The sequence below is a fragment of the Alosa alosa genome, chromosome 14, assembly GCF_017589495.1.
Source record: "Alosa alosa isolate M-15738 ecotype Scorff River chromosome 14, AALO_Geno_1.1, whole genome shotgun sequence".
Classification (NCBI taxonomy): domain Eukaryota; kingdom Metazoa; phylum Chordata; class Actinopteri; order Clupeiformes; family Clupeidae; genus Alosa; species Alosa alosa.
Genome location: NC_063202.1, coordinates 11,612,318 through 11,638,659, shown reverse-complemented (window position 1 = coordinate 11,638,659; position 26,342 = coordinate 11,612,318). Strand labels below are relative to the sequence as shown.

At 43.6% G+C, this 26,342-nt stretch overlaps 2 protein-coding genes across 2 annotated transcripts; both read left to right on the top strand.

Annotated features, from left to right (window-relative positions):
• The first annotated feature begins 991 nt into the window (after window positions 1–991).
• On the top strand, window positions 992–7,769 carry slc39a1 (solute carrier family 39 member 1). Its single transcript, XM_048263610.1, has 4 exons — window positions 992–1,458; window positions 3,449–3,579; window positions 4,180–4,485; window positions 5,916–7,769. The coding sequence occupies exons 1-4, from the start codon at window positions 1,344–1,346 to the stop codon at window positions 6,267–6,269; spliced, it is 906 nt and encodes a 301-aa protein (XP_048119567.1). The 5' UTR covers window positions 992–1,343; the 3' UTR covers window positions 6,270–7,769.
• A 9,639-nt stretch (window positions 7,770–17,408) lies between these two features.
• On the top strand, window positions 17,409–25,524 carry rlbp1a (retinaldehyde binding protein 1a). Its single transcript, XM_048262381.1, has 8 exons — window positions 17,409–17,516; window positions 18,344–18,381; window positions 19,472–19,600; window positions 19,978–20,182; window positions 22,637–22,815; window positions 23,126–23,284; window positions 23,831–23,941; window positions 24,368–25,524. Exons 2-8 carry the CDS (start codon window positions 18,373–18,375, stop codon window positions 24,512–24,514), a joined length of 939 nt encoding a protein of 312 aa, XP_048118338.1. The 5' UTR covers window positions 17,409–17,516; window positions 18,344–18,372; the 3' UTR covers window positions 24,515–25,524.
• Window positions 25,525–26,342: the final 818 nt, after the last annotated feature.

The window sequence follows — 26,342 nt, the reverse complement described above, 5'->3', positions numbered from 1 at the left end:
CTTAAACTTCCTCTTCTATTATGGATGATGCGGGGAACAGCCGTCAGTCAGCACTCCGGGGGCCTCGCTGCCCAAAGGGGAATATTAAAGGAGAAACTGAGCTCCATAGGCCTGCCTCCCTCACCATCCCCAGCGCACAAAGCCAGTCAAGAGTAGGGTTACACGGAGTCTGAGTGCACACTCACCAGTAGATGACAATGCAGACTGTGATGATAGAATGTTTAAGTCACACCTGTCCCAACCTAATTCCTTACATCCTACCACCTCAGACACTTGTGTAGCCTACAGATTGACATGTTAATAAGAGAAGAATATGTTCACCACAAAATAGAACTTTACTTTAAAACTTACACACAGATGGACAGATAGATAGATCGATAGATAGATAGATAGATAGATAGATAGATAGACAGACAGACAGACAGACAGATAGGTCGACAGATAGATAGATACATGGCAGCCACGCCTAAGCCTACTGATGTTTTTGGCGAAAAATGCTTGGCTGTCACCACTTCTCTTTAAGGATGTCATGTGAACTGACTCAGTAGTTTCTGTTAACTTCCCTTCCCTATGGCATTTGATTTGCTTTTGCCATTAAGGTTTAATCAGTCACGCTTCTTTCTCATTTGTGTTAGGCGTGACTATCATGTGCTTGAAGAGGGAGTGTGTGTGGACGAACAGCGTTGCTCTCATAAACTTTAGCTTAGTTTACATGAGTCAGCCTGTTATAACCACGAGATAAGTCCAGTCTACTAAATAAAAACAGACCTGCAGTTATTGACCAAACACGCTGACAGATCTTTTATAGGCCTACATTTTCCGGAATATAATTGAACATAATCGGCAGAATTGTTTAAAAATAATTGACCATTGCCTCCTTCTGTATTCTTCAGTGGTTGTCAATCAATCTACCGCTAGGTTCCATCCATGTGACCACAACCTAGAACGGGATTGGTAGAATGTCTCTCTTTTAGAGCGTCTCTGGTCAGCTGATACATCAGCGGGCGGAGTCCATCGGTGAACTGGAAAACATGCACAGTTAGTAGTGAGCACCACTGAAGACAATACTTTAGAAATGTAGCTAGTTATTTACAGATGTTCAACATGTACTTCTTAGGGATCTTGCCTTCTCTCATGAACTACTACTCAGTTACTATCATGTGGACGGAAGTGCTAGTTTAGCTAAGATCTGACCTGGTTTAACTTCTTCTCATGCTGCTATTCTAGTTTGTTTACCAACATTAGCTAGCAACACGGACAGACAGACAGACAGATAGATTTACCCGTGAGTTAAGATCGCCAGGCAGCCAGCTAGCAGTGGACATCTAGATTAGCATTCAGACATGGATTACATTTTACAGGTAAAGATAGGCGCCCTCGTGGGATTGCTGCTATTGACACTCTTTTTCGGATTCATTCCTGCTCGGATGAAATGGTTTCGGGACACTAGTGGAACAGGTATGTTTTAAAACCGTGCTATTATCCTTCAATTAGATTCAGCATGAGTTTGGGGATTTCTCGATTTCTTTCTATCTCTTTTCGCCTAAGGTAAGCCTGTGGTCGATAGTTTGCTGTTCCAGACTGGTTGTTTGCTGATGATTTCCGCCGCCAGTTTTGTTGTGCTCATCACGACCATCTATCAGTAGCTGAGCAATCTTTGTGTGGACTACAGACAGAAAAAACGACAGCTTTTAATAACATCAGGAGCAAAAGCTTTTCTCCTCACATGTCTTAACAAGCCAACAAAGCAGTAGTTAGGCTGGATGCCCAAATGCCACTTATAAGTCATTTAATTGGTACTGAACCACCATCTGGAACTAATTCACAGTCTGTAAATATTTAGGCTACTGGCTAAAAAACAATTTCCTTAATACAAATCTCTGAGAGTCACATGATTATTGGCTACCCTCCCAACCTCTCCCTAGCCATGGGCAGATTATGAACATTTGGGCCCCTGGGGTTTGGGGGTCCTCCCCCAGAATTTTTTTAAAATTTGTTTGATATGATTTCCTGTATTCTGGTGCATTTTGGGCATGGGCATCCATCCCTGTCCCTAGCACGCACCACCACCATCAAGGTGAAAGTGAAACTGAAATGCTGATGTCTCCATGTCTTTGGCAATGGCGCCTAATTACATTAAGATATGATACAGGTCTGAGGACGGATGAAAATAGCTCTCTCTCCCTCCCCCTCCTCCTCCCAGATTCTATCTGACACCTATCAGAGGCTAAGTCACTCAGTTCAACTGAATTTTGGCTGATTAGTCAGTATGTCAGTTCCCTATCCCATTGAGTTTCTTAAGAGTCTTTCTGTAGCTTAATGAGTAATTGTTGCCACTCTTTAACTGCTTTGTCCAGACGTTTTCTTAAAGTTCGTCTGGTGCAGCTCACTGACTGACCCACAGCTGTAATAGGTTTACTGTCGACTCTCATTCATGGTGCATCAACATCTTTGGGCCCGATTAGAAACATTATACTCTTCCTCCAAACCTAGTCTACGCCACTCAGTTCCACATTCACCCAACGGCAATTCTCTACAACTTTGCTCCTAAGGGTCTGGAATGCCGCCATGACTGACATGCACTGTTCTCTCAGCTTCAACTCAGGAAACATTGTAATTTCTGAAGGCCAACAACGTGAGCAGTCTGTGCTACCAGAATCTGTCTGTAATGAAACTCCTTGCTATAGCACTGAAAAATGATGATTAATGAGGTTGTAGTGGTTTCTATTAGTAAAAGCAGTAGTCTTATGGGTTGTGTAAGCATGGAGTTAAGCTTTTCAACATGTCCTAGTTTCCTTTATCACACACATTAGCATTTGCAATTAAGTTTGGTGTTCCCTGATCCATTTAGTTCCATTTAAGCTAAATGCCTTTGTCCTGCGTTTGTAGGGAGGGACGATATGCTCATTCATTGCTGCAAAATGGAGTAATTCCTGCCCACATTATTCCGTCTTATCACACTTGAATTGCTCTATTGTGGTTTTATGGTAGATATTGACTTGTTAAAACAACTGCTTTGAGAAGGACGGCAAAGGTGATTTAAATTAATGTTTCCTTCACCTTATCTCAGGTCAATAGTTCCCCTAGAGGATAATGAGTCATGATATGCACCAGTTAGTGGAGTATTAAATACTTTTGCACTGAACTGAAGTGCTTATTTTGTCACCCCTATCTATAAAGTATCAAAGCTACAACAGCATCAAAGCTACACAATGACTATTTAAAAAAAGAGAATGTTCACTTAATGAAAAATAAAGCCACTGAAAGCAACTAAAAAGCTTAAAAAAATGATGGTGTAATTTGTCAGAATGTATGACATGGCACCATGTTGTCTATGTTTTCTACAGTTATCATGCCATAATGACATTTTATTTGATAAATAAGTGCCACAAGAATAGTTTCTGACTGAATTCTGATTCTTCCTGGTTGTGTTTGTTTCCTGCTGCAGAGACGCATCGGGCTGTTCTGAGCTTCATCAGCTGCTTTGCGGGCGGAGTCTTCCTCGCCGCGTGTCTACTGGACATCATCCCAGACTACTTGTCTGACATCTCCAAGGAGTTCCAGAACCGAGGGGTGGATGTGAGTGTTACACACACACACACACACGCACACACCCTCCCACCTCCACTCTCCCTTCCTCCCCTCTCTCTGAAAGGAGCAGTTCTAGTTCACTAAATCACTGCACGTGGACCTCACACCACTAATTGCCCTTAGACAAGGGCATCTACCAGTTACATGTAACAGTGCCAATACACCACCCACACGCATACTGTAAACATGATCCCACACCCACATCAACCTTTATCTTTCAAGAGGATCACGTGAGAAGTGAAAATACCTGTTTCAAGTCCAGAGGATCACCAATGAGCAACACACAATGTTCTGTCATAAATAGAAGTCATTTGTGTTGCAGTACACTGCAGTCCACTGCATTAAACAGGAACTGGGAACATTTCCTTGAATGGTGGTGGTGACCTTCCCCTCCCTCCATAACTTCTGAAAACCTCTACAACAACCCCCTTTCACACACACACACACACACACACACACACACAAACTGACATGTATCAAGCAAATCAAGTTATACTGATTTTAACCGTATATTCAGTGTTTCCAGGGCAACCTGGTAGTGTTATAATGTCATCTAATTTTCCCTCCCTCTCTCCCTGTGTGCCTCAGAGTGAGTTCCCCCTGGCGGAGTTCATCATGGCGTGCGGCTTCTTCACCGTCCTCATCCTCGAGCGCCTGGTCCTGACCTGCAGTAGGCGGCCGAGCGAGGAGCGCCAGCCCCTCTTATCCAATCACAGCTCCGGGCACCGGCACGGGAACGGCGCCATTAACGAGCTGGAGGGCAGTGGTGGCCATCACACACACATGGACCTGCAGGCGCACTCTTCGTTCCGCTCCTTCATCCTCTTCCTCTCGCTGTCGCTGCACTCTGTGTTTGAGGGGCTGGCCATCGGCCTGCAGACCACCAAGTCCCAGGTGAGGGCCGCGCGTGCGCTGCTCGTTAAGCCACTTCTCTCCTTCACTCAGTTTCCATCTCTCTACGACTTTAATGGACTATAGATGTGTGCGTTTCGCATGCGTACGTACGTGCCTGCGTGTGTGTGTGTGTGTGTGTGTGTGTGTGTGTGTGTGTGTGTGTGTGTGTGTGTGTGTGTGTGTGTGTGTGTGTGTGTGTGTGTGTGTTTAATGTGTGTTTGTCATGATGTCTGTGGAAGATGTGTGTGTGTGTGTGTGAGAGAGAGAGAGAGAGAGAGAGAGAGAGAATGCTCACTGCACGTCCACAAGTCTCCACATTTGAAAAAATCTAAGCAATGCCCGACCCAGACAATGCTGCCTGGCTTCCAGTGGCAAAAAAGTGCAAAGGCTGCAACACTGTCCTTGTGTGTGTAGTGTGTGTGTGTCCTGGTGTGTGCAGTGTGTGTGTGTACTATACTGTTTGTATTGTGTTCTGTCTCATGCACCCACACATGTCCCATATGACTCTTATGTTTACATTAGTGATGGTCACATGATTGCACAGAAGTTCAAAGGTTAGTCAGGTTTGAGACTGAAAAGTGGAGATCACGTGGCAATGAGGCAAGTGTTATGACGCTAAAAATAACCTGAAAAGGAGGCTTAAAACAGTGACTTTAACCAGCAGTCTACTGCAGTTGTACTAATTAAGACATTGCTGTTAGTTTTGACTGCAGGTTTATAGGTTTTAGACATTCCTTGCAGGCTGCTGCTACCACTGAAGCACTCCATACTTTTAAGGACTCCGTGTTCTAGCTGAGCTTGTGGAAGTGAAACTCCTGACAGGCGTTTACATATCAGCTTTGTTCTGACATGTGACTCAGTGGCACACAACTCCTGTGCTGTGCTGATGCCAAGTGCCTAAATGTTTCTGTTTCCTGCTCTCACTTACAATGGTGGACTATAAGAAGCATTGATGCTTTATAGTGACAATAGAAAGCATTTTGTACTGTAAAGAAGGACCCTTGGGTTTATAGGCACTGAATTTCCTAGTAGACTAACCAGCATTGCATTGCTGCAAACTTTTTCAATGCCATTTCACAGTGTGTGTGACATATAGATTCTCTTTGGGACTTGTTGTATTCCTTTGCTTTTCTGTATTCCTGAGATGGATGATACTATATAAAAAGGAACTGTTGATGAGGCATGTTTCAAACATAGTGGCCCGATATATCAGAGAGGTACGAAGGAAAGTGAAAAACAATCTATTGAGAATGTCAGTAATGTGAGTTTACTGCTTAACATTTAATTATTATTTTCTTGAAACTGGACACAGAGCAGCTAGTTTGTCCAGTCTATCTTTCAATCTATCTTTCATAGACAGCCTTCAAACCTTCCAAAAGCTCCAGTTGAATAGTGATCAAGTCGTTCTGCTCCACCCTGTGTGTCTGCAGGTCATGGAGATCTGCATCGCCATCCTGATCCACAAGAGCATCATCGTGTTCAGCCTGTCGGTGAAGCTGGTGCAGAGCGCCGTGCCGCCGCTCTGGGTGGCTGCCTACGTGCTGGTCTTTGCCCTAATGTCGCCCATGGGCATCGCTGTGGGCATCGGTGTCATGGAGGCGCAGCTGGCATCCAGCGCACTCATTCAGGCCGTGCTGGAAGGCCTGGCGGCGGGCACCTTCGTCTACATCACCTTCCTGGAGATCCTGCCGCACGAACTGAACTCGCCCGAAAGGCAACTGCCCAAAGTGTTCTTCATCCTTGTCGGCTTCAGCGTCATGGCCGGGCTCTGCTTCCTGGGCTGAGGGAAACCGCGGGAAAGAGATTTGGGGGGGGTGGGACAATGGAAAAGATGGACAGACAGAAACTGACCTAGATGAAAGGACCGAATGAATAAGAAGACCAGGGAAGCCTTTAAATGCTAAATCTCTGCTCCTTTATTTCGTTAGTGCTGACTTCATGGTGTTGGCATGCTTAGCAGGTATGTGCATCATTCTAATCATTTAATGAACACTGGACATATGCGCTGCACAGCAACTGTGCAGGAGATGGAGAATGATGCGGGTGGTTGTGAGGTTCTGATGCCGTGATGCCGTCTGCATGATGTTTACAGATCACAGATAAGACACACTGTTCCTCTGACATCAGATAAGACACACTGTTCCTCTGACATCAGGCAACTAAAGGACGTGAAATTTAGAGGGCTGACTAGGAGGAAGCTTGAGTCTGTTCCTCTCCATGAAAGAACAGTGAGTCACGTTGACTGACCAGAGGGCAAATCCAACTTTCTCAATCCTTCAGCTCAATTCTGTGCAATGGCAAAGTCATTTCATAATTCTTACATTTGCCTTTTTGCATTTATTTTTCATCTGTGATTTTGTTTGCCAATGTTAACATCAAACATTCAGTTTTTAAAGTCTGTTTATTATTATTTTGGTTTTTTAATCTGTTTTTAAGAATCAAGGACCATCATTTTTCTGAGGTCATCTTGCTAGTACATGCCAAGATCGGTGGAATATGTGTTTACTTTTAACAGGAAATGCATTTATTTCATTGGAAAAGCCAGCTGTACATATTCACGTCTGACTCATTTTACACTGTGTTACTACTGACTCCTGGAGATAGATGGCTTAGGAAAAACCGACACTGGAAATATGGAATCTCAGATATTTTCCTGGGAAGAGACTTTTTTTATTGTCTTACAGTGCTGGAGAGTCATGTTTGCTGCAGAACATGTGTATGGTTAGTCATAAGGTGACAGGTGGTTGTCACGTGTGGCCAAATCTAGCACTCTTACAAACCTCGACTGTTTTAGACTGTTTCATTAACCACTCGAGAAGTGTTGCAATTGACATATTATTAGTGGTTTAATTGGGTTTTCAAGACATACATGTCAGTATTGTTACTTGATAAAAAAAGTAATTTCTAATGAAATGTTTTGTATATTTGATTTTTTTATTTCTCGGTTGAATATTTTTTTATTATTATTAAGTGCCATATTTTTCAGTTGGACTAAAATATAAGACAAAAACGCCAAATGTGCCAAAAGTGTGAGTGAGTCTTTACTGAAGAAGGCACAAGACACAAATAGGAAGTCTATAAACATGAAACAGGAAATGTAATATCAAATATGCCATCCATTTACTGGACTGTTACCTCCCTTACTGTACATGATTGTGTCATGTACAACTTGTTTGGGTTTGCCTGGTCATACAAAACATGTCTGAGAATCATTGGGCTCTCTTGAGTCAACTCTGTACCACCCTCTGTTGGTAATAAAAAAGGATGGCTGTGCCTGTAACAAATCAGTGTGTAGCCATGTTGTCTGTTGCTGTACAGTATGTGTTGGCTAACCACACGGTACCCGGAATGGTTTTATTTAATCTCTGCTATGCAGTCATACTGGATCACAAAAGTGTGGCTGTTCATGTGTAAGTCAGTCTTTGATGTCAGTAAATATAAATATAACAAAATACACCAGGGTCATTCCGTGTGAAATCACCCAATTTCAGCTAAATTTGGCAGGTGACCCTCTGAAAAAATCTGAAAAAAAAAAAAATCACAGATGTTTGTAGACCAAATCTATGCATAGATCTTTCCTGAATTTCCCCTCGGGGATCAATAAAGTATCTATCTATCTATCTATCTATCTATCTATCTATCTAAATAGTATATCTGTATAACTAATCGTTGCAAAACTACAGCCATTTGAAACTTCAAGTCATTTTAAGCATTGCGGAGAACAATCCTTTTTGTTCATTTTCCAACATTATTGGCTATTTTGGTATTTCACACACATTAGTGAAACTATGTGAATAGAAGTACATTTTCCTGTTGAATTAAAAAAAAATCAATTGGATCAGACTTGTGTACTTTCCCCTCTGCAAAGCTCTGAAAATAGACGTCATCACCTTTTAAGGGTTTTCTCATTCAAAAAGTATGTGACACAAATTCATCAGATTTTTTTCCCACTCATATATGGATTATAAGGGCTTTATAATGTTTTTTTCAGAGCATTGTTTTAAAAATTGGGTTTGATTTTCAAAAAGCCTGTTTTCATCTTCTCATTTCACAACGTGGACAGTTAACAGGATTTTTTTAATTTTACCATATATCATTCTATATGTGAGGATCATCTGTCCAAAATGTGGGCTTGTTGCTGAGTTTCTTCATTGAGACAAGATTTTTGACAAATATTGTCAATAAATCCACTGAATTTGTACTGGATCTGCAGTACCACTTTGCACCACATATGGTGCTCTTTTAATACAATGGAAGTCAATGTAAGAGTGATAGTCACTGGTTTTCTGCACATATCCAATCTAAACACACAGTTTATGGTTCATAGTTTAATTGCTCCAAATAATTATTGCAACATGAACAACATACTACACATCAATAAATCTTATTTAGAGAAAATAAACTGATCAAGTAAATTATACACATATAAGACTGGCTGGTCATCATACACGCAGCAAGAGGATTTAACCATTGCCATCTTTGTAACGAGTTTTCTACACCAGCTTCAACCTATCAGTGCCTATGTGAGCACTTTAATAATTACTAGCCAGCTTGTTGCCAAAGTTTATCTGACTTAACATCCATCCTATGGTTATTTTTGTGCTTCATAGGACTGAGTGCCAGGCTTGAGCATATCATTTAACCATTAGTTTTGACATGTCAGAGGTAGTCTAGGCCTATCTGCAACTACGTGTGACAGTGCGTTGAGTCAAGAATAATTGTCTAGTCAGCATTTTTGGTAGATACGGTTATGTGACTGCAATTAGGCTATGTGACACCTGACGGTGTGTTGGAGCAATGAAAATGTTCTCGTCAGCTAGTTTTGCTTAATAAATTCAATAGAACTTAAAGAAAAATATCGAGGACATGACCTCAGTGGTAGATAAGGCCATGCTCACAGTTTTAAAATGGTCAGCAGTGGGAACCACATAACTCCAGTCTCCTCTAGCCTTGTCTTTGTTGCCTTTATAAGTTCCTTTAAAAAAAGTTTCTTATATTAAAAAGGAGACAATATTGCATGCTGTGCACCTATGCACCAGGCACTTTTCTTGCTACTAGGCTGCGGCTATTTTACTCATGTGTGCTGGAGGGTGTTCTGTCTGGGAGGGTTTGGAGGGTATTTCTGTGTGTAAATGGTGTGCTGCATTTGGGGCTGGGTGGATGAAAGTGTGTGTGAGAGTAAGAGAGTTTTTCTGTATGTTTACTTATTTATTTATGAATTATTTATTGCTCTTTTTAAAAAAGCACTGACCAAGAGTGGCAACTTGAATTTTGTTGTGTTGATACTCTGTATTTTATGCAATGACAAATAAAGCTTCTATCGAGATATCAATTATCAACAAATGACAAGGCAGCTGGAACCTGCCACTCTCTCTCTCCCCCTCTCATGCGGGCTCAAGATGCTTTCCCAATTAAATGCAGTAGCATAAAGTTGAAATTAGATCTGCTGCATAGTGGAATTTGAGAGGACCCATATCATCATTGCATGTAACATGCTGTTGCTGCATTTTGACACTGTAAACGTTCGAATGAAAAGCAGTTTGAAGTAAAGCTAAATGTAAGTAAAAGGTGCCCCCGACTCCCCTTGGTGCCCTACGCACAGTGTGTGAGGCACGTGGTGGTAGCGGAAGCACTGCTTGAAAGTGAGAGTAGGGCACAGTACCCAACAGGACAGGACAGGACTGGAGATGTTCTAGAGTACGCTGATGAAGAGGTCTGACCTTCAGAAAAGACTACTTGAGTCTCCCAGATGAAAGTAAGCATGGTGGGTAGGGTAGCCAATGGCCACTTGAGAGACTTGTGTACTACCCAATCCTTACGTATTTGCAGTACCTCATTCCTCTGTTCTAGAGCTTGGACTGACTTTATATTCTGCATGTATCTTCCTCATCTGTTTATGGGTTGCCTACACTGACTGCTCCCTGAGTAAGTCACTTATCCCCTTCTTTTGTCTTATGCACTGGCTTATTTGTCCACTAGGAGGCAGCATTAGCAAAGGGGGTTGATGTCACCCACTCAGCTTTATTTATTTCCATCTCCGTACTGGTTAAAGTCTAGGCTAACGATCAAGTTTTCCATTCTTGGCATGTTCTAACCGCCACAAACCTTAAGCCCTTACTTCTGGAATCTCAGTGGAGATTGTTAGTCTTAAACTGTTGATGAAAGATGTGGGATTCTTTCCTACCTGCAGGAGAGGATCATTGCTGGAATACAGACAACTGTGTGGCTGTAACGTTAGGCCTACTGTCCAGACCTCATTCCCTAAGTGAGCGTTTCAGCTTCCTCACAGCACAGGTGACGTTTGGGAGGACAGAAGGTCATGGAGGGTCCATTCTTTTTTCATGTTTCTGTACATGCTATAGGCTATAGCTTAGCATTTTAATAATCGACCTTTCAGAAGCTCGGTGTAGAGCAAACAGCATGGGACTTTGGTCCTGTTAGATTACATCACCAACTTTCACAAACAAGCTGCAGAGTTTGGTGAATTCTTGCCTGGTCTTCAGGAAACATGACTCTGTAGTTGTGCCAACATTTTTGAACTTGTCCCAAACCTGCTCCAATCAGTGTGGTGTCAGGGTGACAAGAAGGTACAGCATATTAAAGCATGGAGAGATGCGTCAGTAGGACCTACCTCATCAGGTGTCAGGGTGACAATGCAGTGCCGTGGAGAGATGCGTCAGATAGATAGATAGATAGATAGATAGATACTTTATTGATCCCCAGGGGAAATTCAAGGTCTCAGCAGCATACAGACAACACAAGCACATTCTTTAACAGCAGAAAGAGTAATTAAAGTATATAATATAAAAACACAACTAAGCAATAAGGACAGTAGAAGATAAAGAATATGCTAAATATACTAAAATACAAATTATACTAACTAACACTTAATCTAAATCAATTCTAAAAACAGTATCCACATTGTGGTGATTAATCAATCAGAGGCACTTGCAATGACTGAGGCAGGGACTGAGCCTGTGATTCTCTGTGCATAGTAAGGTAAGGTAAGGTGCTCTGTGTGAATGAGTGTCATGGTGATAGTGCAATGGTGATAGTGGTCATGGTGATAGTGCAAATGAGTAAGTCCAACAGTGCAACAATGCAGAAATAAAGTAAAGTAAAGTCTATATATCTATATATTTAACTATTTTAAGAAAAGGTATAAGTGTGGCCACAGTTTGGCTGTGGCATGGAGGGAGGGGTTATGCATATGTGCTAATGTGCTAATATAGCACGCAAACAGTGAGGCAGAAAGACAGTGGTAAAAGTGGCTAGTGGACAGACAGTATCCAAACATGGAGGGGGTAAAGAGGCAGACAGACTATGCAGAGAAGTCTATCTCTCCTCTTCCCTTAAGTGAAGCATTGAACAGTTCAATGGCCCTGGGGACAAATGACTTTCTCAGTCTGTCTGTTGTGCAAGGCAGTGAGCGAAGTCTCCAGCTGATCAGGCTCTTCTGCTTAACAATAGTGCTGTGTAGTGGGTGACACTCATTGTCCAAGATGTTGATCAGTTTGTTCAGGGTCCTTTTGTCAGATAGTGAGGTGATGCACTCCAGTTCGGCTCCCACTACAGAGCCAGCTTTCCTTACCAGCCTGTCAATTCCCCCCGCATCCTTCTTCCTTGTGCTTCCTCCCCAACATACTACTGCATAGAAGAGGACACTGGCAACAACAGACTGGTAGAACATCCTGAGGAGCTTGCTGCACACATTGAAGGACCGCAGCCTCCTCAGGAAGTACAGCCTGCTCTGCCCTTTCTTGTAGAGTGCATCAGTGTTGGCTGAGCAGTCCAGTTTATTGTCCAGGTGAAGACCCATATACTTGTAGGTGCTAACCACCTCCACATTGACCCCATCAATGTGGACTGGTAGCAGAGTGGGCTTAGACCTGCGGAAATCCACCACCATCTCCTTGGTCTTTGAAGTGTTGAGTTGAAGATGATTGAGTTTGCACCATTGCACAAAGTCCTCCACCAGGCTCCTGTACTCCTCCTCCTGCCCGTTCCTGATACACCCCACAATTGCAGTATCATCAGAAAACTTCTGCATGTGGCATGACTCAGTGTTGTTGCAGAAGTCAGATGTGTACAGGGTGAACAGGACTGGAGAGAGCACAGTTCCCTGTGGCGCTCCGGTGCTGCTGATCACAGTGTCAGAGAGACAGTTCTTCAGTCTGACGAACTGTGGTCGCTCGGTCAGGTAATCTGTAATCCAGGTTACCAGGTGAGCGTCCACACCCATCTGCAAGAGCTTGTCTCCAATCTGAGGGGTTGGATGGTGTTAAAAGCACTTGAGAAATCAAAGAACATGATTCTCACAGCACTTTTCCCCTTGTCTAGGTGGGAATGTGTCCTGTGTAGAAGATAAGTGATGGCATCGTCCACGCCCACTTTCACCTGGTATGCAAACTGTAACGGGTCTAGTGCATGGCGTACCTGGGGTCTGAGTGTACCTAAGACTAATCGCTATATTGTCTTCATCACATGTGATGTAAGAGCGACAGGTCTGTAGTCATTAAGCTCACTAAGGTGTGGATTCTTAGGGACAGGGATAAGACATGATGTCTTCCACAGTGTCAGCTTCAGTGGCTCCCCCAGTTTAGCAGCACAGGCCTTGAGTAGCCTTGGACACAGTCTGTCAGGCCCCGCTGCTTTATTGCTGCGCAATTTCTTTAGTTGGACTGTCACTTGATCTGTTGTAATGGTGAGGGGTGCATCTGGGATCTGTGTGTTTGATGGCTGTTGACTGAGGTCGTTGTCACCTCATTGTTCGTGATCGCCATGTGGGGGAGGGGTGCAAAATCCAGTGATGGTGGGGGTACGATAGCCTATGATGATGGAGGTGAGTGTTGCACTGGTATTGAGGGGGTGTGGGGGTGGGGGCTGGGGGATGGTGGACAGACCACCGCCATTGGAGCTGGAGTAGAGCAGTCAAACCTGTTGTAGAACTTCTGTTCCACCTTCCTTCTGTAGTCCTCCTTAGCTTCCTTCAGCTTGAATTTGAGTTGCCTTTGCACGCGCCTCAGCTCTGCCATGTCCCCCTCTCTGAACGCCATTTTTTCCTGTTAAGAAGGGTCCTGACATTGCTGGTTATCCAAAACATTGCTGGTTATCCATCACCCATCCGTGGCATTTGTCTCAGGGTTTCGGATGAGGCCCCTTCTGCTGTTTTCAAAACGCAGCTGAAAAAGAGCATGTGAGTGAGTGCAGCGATAATGAACGGGCCGCTGGGCAGCACACAAAGGACAGGGCTGAGCTGGCCTGACTCGGGGTGCGGTGATTACCGCAGGCCCGTCCATCCAGTCCAGGGAGGCAGCGCTGCGTTTGTCTGCGCTCAGCCAAGCAGGACTTAGCAGCCTTCTGCTCCCATTCCACCGAGCTCATTAGCCCACGCCGGCAGCTCTGTGAGCAGTGAGCACCCATCACACAACTTCAGCCGTGCCTACTGGTCGGGGTTCGAACTGGCAACCCTCCAGTCACAAGTCCGAAGTGCTAACCAGTAGGCCACGGCTGCCCCAAACCTCAACAGAACTGTAAACTGTATGATCCAAAAACGACCAGCACTTCAATCCAAGATGTTTGCTGTGCCCTGTTTTGGAAAGTGAAAGCCAATTTGGATACTTTACCACCAACTCAGGATGCCTTGTCTCTGCACCTAATGAGGGCCCACTATCAAACAAAGGTTTGGAAACAGTCATAAGTGACCCATCCACAGTTGCCCTCACCAACCAGTTGTGGTTGGCACATGAAGGATGGAATGCTTGTCCCCCACCTTTTAACCAAAGAACCTGTACAGGCCAGGTGCTTGGAGCTGACGATATGTGGATGCAAGGAAAGTGGAAGTCAGTGCAGTACCAGGCAGTGTCAATGTCAAAAAAGTGGAATATTTTGTAGTGGGGCATGTGGATGTGCCTGTGCAGCTCGGTGCAAGAATACTCAGGTACTCACATCATTATTATTGAGTTTTGCCACATTATATGCAAATATATAGCCTGACGAGCCAGACCCACATTAAAATGTAGGGTCTGGGCACTCACCGTTCGCAGTGCTCAGTCCGAGGGGCGGGATAATCGGTTGTCTTTCAAATTCCCTCTGCACGCAATAGGGCAGCGCTAGAACAAGTCCCATGCATTTTCCCACCAGTGGAGCTAGTTGGCTAGTTTAAACTTTTGCTAACTTAAAAAAAGCTTAACTTGTGTCAAGCTGTTCGCCAACAGCAAGATCCATCTTCTTTGTTTTCAAGTAGCAGGGAATTCAAGCCAAACCGCTGCAACTCTGCCATCAATCATTATGTTAAGCCCGCCTAACAATTTGATTGGCCTGATAGAAGTTTAATTTTTCCAGCTCACAAGCCAACGGAGAGTTGCTAGACTAGCCCTGGCAGCAAATGTAATTTGTTACCGCTAGGGTGCGTCTAGATTTTTAGGCTAGCAACTATATTGTTTCAGATTATTCTGCATGATATTGTTTTTCCTGTTTTGTAGATTAGATTTATATTATGCCCTTGGATGCATGCATGTTTTGTATTGGGAAGGTATTCATTATCAAAACAGTAAACTCTTCTATTGTGTCCCTGACCAGGACTCAGACTGAGCACATGGACATGGTCCCTGGGTGCCTTCTGTTGGCTGCCTACCTGAGAGTCACTGCTTGGATGGGGAAAAATATACCTTTGCCATACGACTATTATATAGTTATTACTACTAACTAGTTACTTACCCCTAACCCTAAAGAAGTGAGAGAGCAGTAATGTTAGAATTAATAACTATAGTGATATGTTAATTAAATATAATTTGTGTTACAACCTGGTACATTAATGAAGTAAAATAGCACCATAGACCACCATCTACAGTTCTACATTTCCGCCTTGACATTAAAGAATTATAACTTGTGCAGTATTGCACTGTCTCTCCCTACAAGCTTTAAACTTGGCTTGACTCATTCCCATAGATAGGGGTACTGATTGATAGAGGTTTTGGGATGCTATGTTATGTTTCCAAGCTGATATTCACTTTGAAAACTGGTTCTCTTTAGGCGGAGATAGTTTTTTTCATGTTCTAGTTCTGTTGTCTCTTACACTGTACAATTAAATGTCAACTTCTGCAGACAGCCCATGAGTGTTAGCTTTTATGTATATGTATATGGTTTTATGTATATGGTCCTTGTGGTTGTGGAGATATTCAACATTTATTGCTGGCATGTCGTGTTGAGCAGGAAACCAAAAAATTGGCCTGAAATTGCTTGTACAAGTCACACACAAAAAATTTCAGCTTGACAACCACCCTAATATCTTACCTATGGGTGTCTTCTACTTAAAAAAATAGGGTGACAGCTTGGACCAAAACATGTCCGCAAAGGTCTTAACGGAAGGCCTTTTCAGAATTGGCCACCTGACTAACAAGGCCTTCATCAGATCGCATTACAGCATTACTTTATCGCCTATTAAACGTTTTTTTAATTGTGTGGCACCTTCCTTCTCTTACTTATACAGTGTGCGGCACCTTCGTTCTCTTACTTTAGATATACACACCGGTAGCCAGCACCTCATCTTGGTGTGCGTTACAGCTTTCCACCATAAAGGTGCTAATTAATGAATGTTGTGCTGTGGTGAGGTGTGTTGGGCCTGCATTAGGTCATCTATCAGGTGGTAGTAATCAGAGAAATTGCGCCCCGCCCAGGTTGCGTGGACAACTGAGTGAGATAAAGACGCTTAAATATTACAGCATTAAGGATTACAATGTAATGCACTTGGTGCGAGAAAGAGGTTTGGTTCCACACCACACGGTCAGCTGCCTTGGCCAAGAAGTGTAATATAAGTAATGATTTCTCTGTTGTTCTGGGTGCACCTCACATGACCTCCATTGCCAAATCCTTGTCAGAGACAAGCTAGAAAGCTAGTGTTTCACAATTATTAGATGTTCATGTGGTTCCAAAACATATTAGTCAAGCATTGTGTGTGTGTGTGTGTGTGTGTGTGTGTGTGTGATGGGATAGGAGGTGGAAGGGGCGGGGAATCATGTCTTGATGAGCTCACCTTGGTAAATGTCAAAACAGAGCGAGCATGACCTTGGTGCACCTGACGGAGGCAGATGCACTTAGAGACAGCTGAGTCATGGAGACGGATGTTGCATATGATGGAGCACTCCAGGAAGTGTAGATGGGTGCATGTGCATAAGCACGAACCTCTCTATCACAGCATACATGTAAACATCTCTCTTTCTGCCCTGTTTTTGTGTCACTCTATTGAGGTCATTTGGATGACCCAGGATGAGCTGCTTACAGTATAAACCCAGTTTTAGGTCAAAGGTTAGACAGAATGGTCTGTGATTGCAGCTTTGCTCGATCGACCACACAGCAGTCAAAATGGGAAATAATGCATTTGCTGTTTACTGTGATACTAACATTCTCTCTCAAGTGACAGACTATCCAAACAGTTCAGTGAAAGAGTACATTAAAAAACTAAGATCATAAATCAAAGACGTGAGGTGACAGCCTTCCACAGATTTCCACAGCCTTCTCTCTTCTCAGCTCCTCTGTTATTTCCAGGCGCCTGGTCTTTGCCAGTCTGTCTGTCACAGATGTCCGCCTGTTATCTGTCTTTCACAGATGTATGACCGGTGGTCGTGTGAAAATCCAAGTGATGAGAACAAGTGTTGTTTTATTTTTACGTTTCTGTGACTCCTGTCACAGTCCTGTGTGGACACTTGAGTAGTGCAGTGACAGGGATACCTGACAGTAACAACAGGGATTCTTGGTGAGTGTCTAGTTCCGATCAGGAAGTGTGTGTGTGTGTGTGTTCTATGGAGAGTGTGTATCGTGGGTAGCCTGAGGTTGCTGTGATGCTGTGTGACAGGCTTATCTCCATACAGAGAGACGCTACGGATCCCCCCCAGTCAGCTCTGCTCCTCTCCTCTCCTCCTCTTTCCACAGAGTCTCCACTCTCCTCCCCCCAAATCTCTCTGTTTCTTTCTCTCTTTTTATCCCTCTCACTCCTGCCCTGCCTGCAGTGCTCTAGTGTCCTCCACATCAAGGTAAGCCTCTGACTTTCTGTTGGACAGGGCTTCATAGTGATTTATACGGTTACTTTTAGGCTTTGTTTATAATGTTAAACTTACATTATTATGAAGGCTTGGATCAAATGAAGTTTCAATGTGTAATAGTGTTTAATTACTATAATTACTAATTATATAAGAAGTGTGAAAACCATAGTATTCTATTTTTGTGGACACTGGCAAGAACACAGGTGTTATTTGTTTTAATTAGTTGTACAATGTATCATGAGGTAATTACATATATGTTAATTATTCATATTAATCATTCATATTATAAACAGGTCATGTAACATGTTTTGTGAAAGACTGAAACATAAAATGATGGGACTTAATTTTACTAACGAGACCTAAGTTGCCTTTAGAGAAGAAACAATACTTTTTCATCTCTATTAGCACAATTTTCATGTCACATGTAAGTGCAGTATATTATTGCAACACGAGGAAAACAATAGACTGCAAAATGTCACAACAGATGATAATCCTGTCCTCATTCAGAGTTACTGCGAGGGAGAGATAGAGATGGTGTGTTGAATAAGATGCTGCTGGCCTCATAAGGCCGATGTGTTTGTATGACTGCTCAGACATAAGAGGCTCTGTGTGGAGACCTGAAACAGGATTAATGTAAACCTTTCTCTTCGCTAGCTCACTACACTGACTCTCTCTATTGTGCTGGTGGGAACGCAGGGTAGAGATGAGAATGGGCTAAACAGGCTTTAAAGAAGACCTGGATCAAATAGTCTGGGACCACTGACAGCTGATAAGCTGATTCTGGAATGTAATCACAAGCATTGTTTTTATTTCCGCAGGGTTTGAGTCTGTCTAAGGAGCTGAGAGAATGGCTGCTGTAAGTATCATTCAGTCTAGCTCCACAAACAGTACAATAAAGTAGCATCCTATTGCATGTTAACTGAATGTGGCATGTGATAACTGGCATGTGATAATTGTATTTATTGCACAAATTATTTCATCATTTTATATCTTATGCTCACACTACATAATACTTTCTCACAGTAAAAGAGGCACCTTAGTACTTCTATAGCATGAATAAGTATATTATAAGTGTACAAGTAACCTTGTTGACATGTCACGTTCATGCTATTATCCCTACCTGACCCCAAAACCACCCACATCCCCAGTGTGGTGTCCCCAGAGGGTCATATGGCAAACTTGTTTTTCACTGTTAAGTACCGACTTTAACACACAACACTTAGTCAAGTCAAGTCAAGTTTATTTATATAGAATCTAGAATAATTATCAAGGCAGATGCTCAGGGAGCATTTAAAGCCCCCCCCCCCCATCTGCAGAAAGTCAGTCTGTAGGATGGGCACAATCCCTCTGGCTTCAGGTCGAGAGGAGTGTTTTTGATCCTTCAGGGTGAGAGGAGTGTTTTTGATCCTTCAGGGTGAGAGGAGTGTTTTTGCCTTCAGGTTGAGAGGAGTGTTTTTGATCCTTCAGGTTGAGAGGAGTGTTTTTGATCCTTCAGGTTGAGAGGAGTGATTTTGATCCTTCAGGTTGAGAGGAGTGATTTTGCCTTCAGGCCCAAATCATGTGAGGAGGATTAAGAGGGGCTGTTGGAGGGGGGTCTGGGGGAGACGGAGTAGGCAACAGGGTGTGTGTGTGTGTGTGTGTGTGTTTTTGTGTGGGAAGAGCCATGCATACAATTGAACTAAATTTTTTTGGATCAAAAGCAGGTTGTGTTTAGTGAGGTTTGGGGTGAAAAAGTGCCACAGACAACAGATTACTTTTTTTGTCCATTTTGCCATTTTTGTCCAGTAGCCTTTCCTTCTCCACTGTAATGGCCTGGGCTCCAGTTTAATGACAGCTCTGTGTCCTTGGTTTCTCTCTCCCCCTCTCCAGACGGGGACGTTCCCTATGGTGTCCAGTTTAATGATGGCTCTGTGTCCTTGGTTTCTCTCTCTCCCTCTCCCCTCCAGACGGGGATGTTCCGTATGGTGTCAGAGGAGGAGCAAGCCCTGCGGGCCAAGCTGGAACACCTCACGGTCAAGGACCACGGCCCCGTGTTTGGACCCTGCAAGAAGCTGCCGGACCACACCGTCCAGAAGGTACCGTCAGAGGCAGTTCACACACATCCCCAAATATAAACACACTAACAGCGTCTGCAAATTTCATTTCTAAAACATGTATTCACTTCTAATGAATCGAAAATGCTTTTGTTGTGGCACACACACACACTGTGACACACAGAAAACCCAAAGGACATTTCTCAGAGTAACCTATATCACCTTTACATACAGTAGGAAACTATTTTGCACACACGCACACACACACACACACACACACGCACGCACGCACACACACACACACACACCCATAAAGGACATAAGGGTAACACATACAGTGTGAGTCCCCACCCCACACACACACTCACACACACTCCACGTCCACATAACCCCCTGGTCTTATTGTGTTCTGATCACAGGCGAAGGACGAGTTGAACGAGACTCCCGAGAGGCGCACATCCTCTCTGAAGGAGCTGAGAGCCCTCATGAAGGAGAAGGCCGGCGAGGGAGATGACCTGGCCAAGGCCGTGCAGGAGAAGTTTGGGGACAAACCCGACCCCCTCCTCCTGAGGTTCATCCGGGCACGCAAGTTTGACTTGGGTCGATCTCACGATCTTATGAAGGGTAAATTATGTTTCCATGTTCCATTATAGACCTACATACAGCACATCCCACAGCACAATGACAGAATAGCTGGGCTTGGCAGTATGGTGTGAAGGCCAAAAGGGAGACCGCACACTCTAGCAGCTCATATGACAGTAGTTTAATACAAACAACGTTTCGGCCTGTGGCCTTTCTCAAGTCTTACGGTTAAGTCAAGTATTTCGGTTGGTGTCATTATTTTTCATTGGATAAAACAGGAGGCCATTAGTTACTTTAATTACCTGCTGCATAGGCATTGTTCTGTAGGAAAGCATATTACAGGCATTTTTTGCAGACAGGCATGACTGCAATATGTGCCTGCAGAAAACATTACAAAAAACACTGCAGTAGTCATTTTGAATGCAATCATTTAAGATAGATAAAGCAACATTCCTTAAAAGAATCAATCTACTATGAGCTCTTGTCGTTGTCACACTTCCATTTCTGTTTAATTGCACATGTAACACATTCTTCCTACACACTAACAGTATGGGGTGCATACAGTAGGCCTTTCATGACTGTCCAGTGAATGAAGCATTATGGAATCATCATCATAACCTCTTTGTTTCTGCACCCTCTCCGGTGAATGCTGTGATGCTGGCTGTCAGCTCGAGGTGCACTCAGGCATTCTGTTTCTATGACGATGCATTGTGGGATAGTTTGTGTAATCTGGCGTCGGTGGAATGTCCCTTTGATTTGCGTTTGTGCATCTTTGAATCATGCTCACAGCCATGACGAGGAGAGCAGAATGCGGCCCATTAATTGGGCCCTTTTCAAAAGGCCACAAAGAGGGGCTTTGTGCACAAATGGGGGCATGGCTTATTTTCACCAGGAGGGGGGGGCTGGGAAACGTGCAAAAGAGCGATGAGGACAGAAGAGAGAGCAAGAAAACGAGATGGACTCTACCAACCTTTCAGTCCCTCTCTCTCTCTCTCTCTCACACACACACACACACACACACACACACACACACACACACACACACACAATATATATAGCACTGTGCATAGTGCAGTCAGCAGACTTGCATACTTGCACCCCAATAACATGTCAGCAACAGAAGCACACATCACTGCACCTGACCCAGCATGAACTGGTCAGTCTCACTGTGGGAGAGAGAGACCATGTGAATACACACACACACACACACACACACACACACACACACACACACACACACACACATACATTTAACTCTCTCCCTCATAATCACACACACACACACACACACACACACACACACACACACACACACACACACACACACACACACACACACACACACACACACAGGACCTGTGGGAAAGGAATGCAGAATGCAGTGTGAGTATGTTCTAATTCTCAGAGGTTAATTGGACTCCAACAATCGTGTGTGTGTGTGTGTGTGTGTGTGTGCTTTGATCACCAAGACCTCTAGGAAAACAAGCAAGAGAGACAGACAGAGTAGCCATTATGTTACCTCTGCACAAAGGAAACCACAATCAAGTGGCCAGTGTCTGTTGCTGGGTTTATGTCATGAACTTCCAGGACAGCATTTTGCCCTTTGTTGCTTGGGGAAAAGCACTTTCAGAGTAAAAAGCCTATTTCACAGTGTCCAGGTGTCCGGCCTCGTTGATGTTAATGATGCCTTAATTGGCAGGGTAAAACATCTTCCTGATTTTGTCTTTCCTGTGGACTTTTCTTTTGCTCTCTATGGGACTGTGCTGTTCCACAGGAAGTTGATTTACACAGCGGACCCATCTTGTGAAATGGGCTGATTACCTGAATGTAATGAAGCACATACTTGCCCCCACAGTGGGACTCCCTAATGTATGACTATATATTGACAAGAGCTAAACAAGGTACTTCTCTACTTAGAGGCTAATGAAGTTACTATAAAGGTATCTAAGTCTAAATAGACACATTTTAAGGCCGTAAAAATAACAATAAATGGTTCCATCAAAGTCCCGTCCCCCCCTCTGCTGTGCAGTGACCATAGCATGGTGACTTGTTGGTGGTGATGTTTTTGCGGTTTTGGTTCTTTGGTTGAAGGTCTACGAGCCTGCATCAACGACGTATCGGGAGTCTCACTTTCTAAAGAAGCCTACTTGCTGTGTACGAAGACAGCTTTGTTGTTGCCATTTTTGCTGCCTTGGTTTTTTGGTTGAGCATTCAGGCCAAGGGCCTTTATGGATCCCGGATACGACGTGCGATGCCTTTGCGCCTGTCGCCTGCCAAATGTGCATTGTTGTTGTATCCCACGTCATGTTGTGTGATGTTAAATGGGCTTGGTTGTTGTCATGTTGTGTGATGTTAAATGGGCTTGGTTGTTGTCATGTTGTGTGATGTTAAATGGGCTTGATTGTTGATTGGCCACTGTGAGAAAGCCTCACACTTACTTACAGCACCAGGAATTGAACTCTGTGTGTGTGTGTGAAATTCCTTGTCCTCTCCCAGGTTATGTGAAGTTCCGTAAGGACTACCCTGAGTTGTTTGAGAACATGACCCCAGAGGCGGTCCGCAGCACCATCGAGGCCGGTTACCCGCGCATCCTCTCCACCCGAGACCGCTTCGGCCATGTAGTGCTGCTCTTCAACATCGAGAACTGGGACCTGGAAGAGGTCACCTTTGATGAGGTGATCAGGATGGTTGATTACTACGGCCAGTATTAGGAATGGACAGCACAAACCAGCAGAAACCAGAGCCTCAGAAACAGCAGGGAGTAGATGTAGCAGAACAAACAAAGGCATCAGGCAATAGAGCACTGACCTTCAGAGGCTCTTCCTTCATTATTTATGTGCTTGTCTTACTTTGAAATGTGTACTGTTAAATTATATATTTACTTTTCTAGATTCAGCTTCAATTGCTTTGTTCTTTCTGAAAGATAACAGAGTATATTTAGCTTACTGATCTGTGTATGTGTGTGTGTTTGGAAACCTCATGCAGGTGCTGCGTGCATACTGTGTTATCCTGGAGAAGCTTCTGGAAAATGAGGAGACACAGATCAACGGCTTCTGCCTGATTGAGAATTTCAAAGGCTTCACCATGCAGCATGCGTCAGGCATCAAACACACTGAGCTCAAGAAGATGGTGGACATGCTGCAGGTTACATAAACTCATACACACACACACACACACACACACACACACACCTGTGCTGCAGCAGGTTACATATACTCATACATACTGCATACAGGTTACATATACTCATACATACACACACAAACTCTCTCTCTCACACACACACACACACACACACACACACACACACACACACCAAGCTCAAGAAGATGGACGACATGCTGCAGGTTACACACAAACATACATACACGTAAATCCCTGCAGATAAATATGCTCACAGGAGTGTATCTGCCGAGACAAAAATATATATCTAAAATATATTTAAGAAACTAAACAGAATGTTGGTGTCATTAATGTCCTTAAATGCCTTCAAACATGTATCCTCAATGTAACAAAGATGCGGTTCCAATGCATGCAGTATGTGAGTGACCGGATCTCTGAGGCGGTGCATTTTAGAGGAGTTCATTTGCTAATGGCATATCAATTCTGTAATATGCCCTTTGGCCTCTGGCCATTCCTCCAGTGGTAAATCACTGATGTGTGGTGGTCTGTGTGACTCCATGTGTGCAGGACTCATTCCCTGCCCGCTTCAAGGCGGTGCACGTCATCCACCAGCCCTGGTACTTCACCACCACCTACAACGTGGTCAAGCCCTTCATGAAGAGCAAGCTGCTGGAGAGGGTGAGACTTGCATGCCTGTCACTCAGCTGCAGGAGGCGTGGGGGATCTGCCTGTCACTCAGCTGCAGGAGGCGTGGGGGATATGCCTGTCTCTCAGCTGCAGAAGGCATGGGGGATCTGTGGCTGTTTAGGATCAGAGACCTGTAGCCCCACCAAACGCTGTCATATACCTGAAATTACACACACGCACTGTACCAAACGCCGTCATATACCTGAAATTACACACACGCACTGTATCACAGTAGTTTTTTTATTTGTATGAGTATCAATGTGAGACTGATTTTGTTACTTTTTTAAAACCAGCTTCACTCTGGTAGAAGAACATCATAACAGAAGGACATTTTACCCATCCAAACATTTTGTATTATGATGTTAATCACACGGCACATCACACTGATCCATGTGTGAATCCTTGTCCTCGCCTCAGGTGTTTGTTCATGGGGAGGAGCTGGACAACTACTTTAAGGAGTTCGACCCCGAGATCCTCCCAGCAGACTTTGGCGGTAAAGGCTCCGACTGCGAAGGAAAGGCCACTGCCGTGAAGCTCTTCGGCTCCGAGGACACAGCCCTTTAACCTCCTGACCTCTGTCGCCAACTGAAGGCCCACTCTGACTCCCACGAGTACGCAAGAAAGCTGTAGGAATGTTGTCGTAGGGGGAACCATGAAGAAAGGTTTTAAACACGGGGAGTTTGTTGTATTAAAAGTATTCATGGGATAAAGTAAGTATTGTACAAAGTGAGTCATCTAGTAGAGGGTGAGTTGTAGAGGTTGTTCAAATAAAAAATGGCAGCACACCACGATTACCCAGCAGACCCTCTGAGGATGTCCAGAGGGAAATGTTTGGTGAAGATAAGACAGAGGTCAACAATCTTACAAATGCAATCATTTTTGTTTATTGTTTTCCTGTTCTTTGTTTTGCCTTATATTTCTAGGTATATTGTAGACTAAAGCCTCAGGCTGATTCTGTCTCTACTGAGATGCTATTAAAGACTAGAGTTGTAATTAATCATAAATAGAACTATGAGATTGAAGTGCTTAGCTAAAGAGGAGACAGAAGTTCTGACGCACCACTGAATGCTGACGTTAACTCTTTCTAGCTGACTAAATCGTACACATACTGGACATGGCACAACAATGGAGTCCAATAATACATTATCAAATGCTTTCTTATTCCCTATAAACCTGTTTTTATTTACACACACACACACACACACACATAATGGAGTGGTTTCACTCTTGTTCTCCATAAAGAGCCATACTTCCCTCTTACCGATGGCACTGTCAAGTTGGCAGCATTAAAAACACTAGAAAGACGTTGATTTCATGTGAAGGTCTGTTTCCAGTTCCCCCCGCTGGGCCGAGCTGCACCATTAGCAGGTCTCGCCTGCGAGCCCCTCCCAGGCTCCTGGTACCAGAGGGGCCATCCCAGTGGTTCTGGCCGCCACTTTGGCCTACTCACTATCGAGAGCAGTTTGTCATTAGGAGCATTTTCTTCTTAGTGTGTTGATTACTGATTAGAGGTCTGCTCCTGTAGTTTGACAGGTGAGCTGTAACATTTTCAATAAAATATATGCAAACCAAAACCCTTTTGTCGAAAGTTCATTTCTGTGTTTCTATAGAGATCTGCTATTAGTCTTTGCCAGGTGAAACATCTTTCCGTGATACCTGAGGTCAGTGTGTGCATTAGAAAAACTGAGCAGTGCTCAATGATCTTAATAGGACTAGGTGAGGAATATGGAATCAATGATGCCACGGTCCAATCGGGAAAAAAAAGGCAGAGAATAATGTTGGATATAATACAATTGCATATAGACCCTTTCAACAAGGTAAACAAAAACAATGCTTGAACGTTCTATTTGGGCCCCAATCTACTTCCTCTGCATTAAGATAACATATGGAATGTTAAAAAGGAAGTCTTGTGGGGCCAACTATGATGCTGATAATGGAACTCTCTTGAAAGGGTCCATACAAATGAATCACTTTGATACATCACTGTTACAATATGTTCTATCTACCTATTGGCAGCCTTTATTTGTGTTTGCTCTACCAAAGAACTCTGTGTAGTATGAAGGGTTGCAGTAGAACCTTGGGCGCATATTAAATGAGATAGAGGGCAGGTGATGGGAATATAACTCCATCTTGGTACTGTATGGGCAAAGAGCACAGCACAAACATTTACAAGAAAATATTTTATTTGTGGAACACAATAACCATATTCTCATAAATTATTACATCACACACCATGTTTGTTTATCTTCTCCCTCAAACAAAAACACACTGGTGATCTCAACTCATGGTACGGTCACAGCTGAAGGCCCAAAATAGATTTCAATCAGGATTGCAACTCCAAAACAGTCACATATCTATATCTGAATGGAATTGTTAAAGTAAGGAGAAGATT

Coding starts and splice junctions, on each gene's coding strand:
- slc39a1 (XM_048263610.1), top strand. CDS start 1,344: ATGGATTACATTTTACAGGTAAAGATAGGCGCCCTCGTGGGATTGCTG. Junction 1,459..3,448: donor TCGGGACACTAGTGGAACAG/GTATGTTTTAAA, acceptor TTCCTGCTGCAG/AGACGCATCGGGCTGTTCTG. Junction 3,580..4,179: donor TCCAGAACCGAGGGGTGGAT/GTGAGTGTTACA, acceptor TGTGTGCCTCAG/AGTGAGTTCCCCCTGGCGGA.
- rlbp1a (XM_048262381.1), top strand. Junction 20,183..22,636: donor ATCTCACGATCTTATGAAGG/GTAAATTATGTT, acceptor GTCCTCTCCCAG/GTTATGTGAAGTTCCGTAAG. Junction 23,942..24,367: donor AGAGCAAGCTGCTGGAGAGG/GTGAGACTTGCA, acceptor TCCTCGCCTCAG/GTGTTTGTTCATGGGGAGGA.